Below are 2,056 nucleotides of genomic sequence, written 5' to 3'. Positions count from 1 at the left end.
TCTCTCTTTATGTCTCTCTCTCTCTCTCTTTATGTCTCTCTCTCTCTCTGTCTGGATTTTCTCTCTCTTTCTTATGTCTGTTCCCCTCAATCCCTCATCCTCACTCAGAGTACAACCCCCCTACCTTCAGCCTCACTCTCACTGCGTCCCTACCCTGGAATCCTCATTCCCTCACACTTCCATGACACCTGGTCACTTCTGATTCCTCCCTGTGCCGCTGAGCTATCCTCATTGTGCTTCATTCTCTCTCTCTAACTGGTCAAACCTCTGTGTCTTATCTGAAACCTTGGTGAGTAAGCTTAATGAATGCCTCTCACAGTTCCTGTCGGTCTTCCCTTCCAGCTTTGCCTCGGTTTCAAACCCACCCTCAGTCCATGAAGGTGCAGCTGGGAGGAGTGGCCCGGTTCGAGTGCCATATCTTCGGGATTCCTGAAGCCAAGATAACCTGGGAACTCAACCGTGTTCCTTTGAACATGGAAGACGCCAGGTAAGTTGCAGCTTTCCAACCAACCATGAGAGAGTGATCATTCAAAACGGTCAGCGCTGAGGGAGCTGGCACTGTCGGAGGATCAGGCACTGAGGGAGCTGGCACTGTCAGAGGGTCAGTGCTGAGGGAGTGCCACACTGTCGGAGGGTCAGCGCTGAGGGAGTGCCGCACTGTCGGAGGGTCAGTGCTGAAGGAGTGCCAGACTGTCAGAGGGTCAGTGCTGAGGGAGCGCCGCACTGTCAGAGAGTCAGTGCTGAGGGAGCGTCGCACTGTCGGAGGGTCAGTACTGAGGGATTGCCGCACTGTCGGAGAGTCAGTGCTGAGGGAGCGTCGCACTGTCGGAGGGTCAGTATTGAGAGATTGCCGCACTGTCGGAGGGTCAGTGCTGAGGGGGCAGGCACTGTCGGAGGGTCAGTATTGAGAGATTGCCGCACTATCGGAGGGTCAGTGCTGAGGGGGCAGACATTGTGGAGGGTCAGTGCTGAGGGAGTGGACACTGTTGGAGGGTCAGTGCTGAAGGGTTCAACAGGAGCCAGTGTTTTAGGTATCATACACTTAAAGATCCAGCAGCCAGTATTTTGATGAAAAGCTGGTATTATTACTTGGTGTCATGAAGCACTGTTTAATCCTCTGCTTGTATCTCAGACAAGTGGTTATTTAGTGGTGTTTTACCTCACTGTGGCTGAATTTAACTTGTCTGCTGCCCTCTCTCTACATCCTGCCCTTGTCTGTAAAGCTGTGAGGTGTGGAGCACTGTCATTCCCTGTGCCATACTGTGACAGAGTGTGGAAAGCATGACTGCCTCTGCTTTTGTCTCCAGGTATACCCTGCTACCAACTGGAGTTCTTCAGATCACCCGGGTACAGCAGCAGGACCTGGGCTCCTACCGCTGCGTGGCAGTCAACATTGCAAACACCCGGGCCAGCCACGAGGCTACACTCAGCCTGTCAGGTCAGGGCCACAACATGGCCTTCAGCTGCCAGTGCAGCTGTGCCTCACCCTCCACAATCCTACATCACCTTCTGTAACCTTCCCTCACCCTCCACAACCCTCCCTCACCCTCCAGCTGTGCCTCACCCTCCACAATCCTACATCACCCTCCACAACCTTCCCTCACCCTCCACAACCCTCCCTCACCCTCCAGCTGTGCCTCACCCTCCACAATCCTACATCACCTTCTGTAACCTTCCCTCACCCTCCACAACCCTCCCTCACCCTCCAGCTGTGCCTCACCCTCCACAATCCTACATCACCTTCTGTAACCTTCCCTCACCCTCCACAACCCTCCCTCACCCTCCAGCTGTGCCTCACCCTCCACAATCCTACATCACCTTCTGTAACCTTCCCTCACCCTCCACAACCCTCCCTCACCCTCCAGCTGTGCCTCACCCTCCACAATCCTACATCACCTTCTGTAACCTTCCCTCACCCTCCACAACCCTCCCTCACCCTCCAGCTGTGCCTCACCCTCCACAATCCTACATCACCCTCCACAACCCTCCCTCCCCCTCAATAACCCTCCCTCCCCCTCAATAACCCCCTCCTCCTCAATAACCCTCCCTCACCTTC

At 54.9% G+C, this 2,056-nt stretch overlaps 1 protein-coding gene across 1 annotated transcript in view; it reads left to right on the top strand.

Annotated features, from left to right (window-relative positions):
- Positions 1-2,056, top strand: part of LOC122544765 (immunoglobulin superfamily DCC subclass member 3-like) — a 38,638-nt gene that overhangs the window by 5,213 nt on the left and 31,369 nt on the right. Inside the window, exons 3-4 of the mRNA XM_043684090.1 lie at positions 343-487; positions 1,308-1,438. Of these exons, the coding sequence (XP_043540025.1) occupies positions 343-487; positions 1,308-1,438 (276 nt within the window). The remainder of the gene's footprint in view (positions 1-342; positions 488-1,307; positions 1,439-2,056) is intronic.

This window comes from Chiloscyllium plagiosum, chromosome 51 (assembly GCF_004010195.1).
Source record: "Chiloscyllium plagiosum isolate BGI_BamShark_2017 chromosome 51, ASM401019v2, whole genome shotgun sequence".
In the NCBI taxonomy this organism is placed as follows: domain Eukaryota; kingdom Metazoa; phylum Chordata; class Chondrichthyes; order Orectolobiformes; family Hemiscylliidae; genus Chiloscyllium; species Chiloscyllium plagiosum.
Note: the sequence above shows the minus strand (reverse complement) of the source record. Positions and strands in the feature narration are given on the sequence as shown.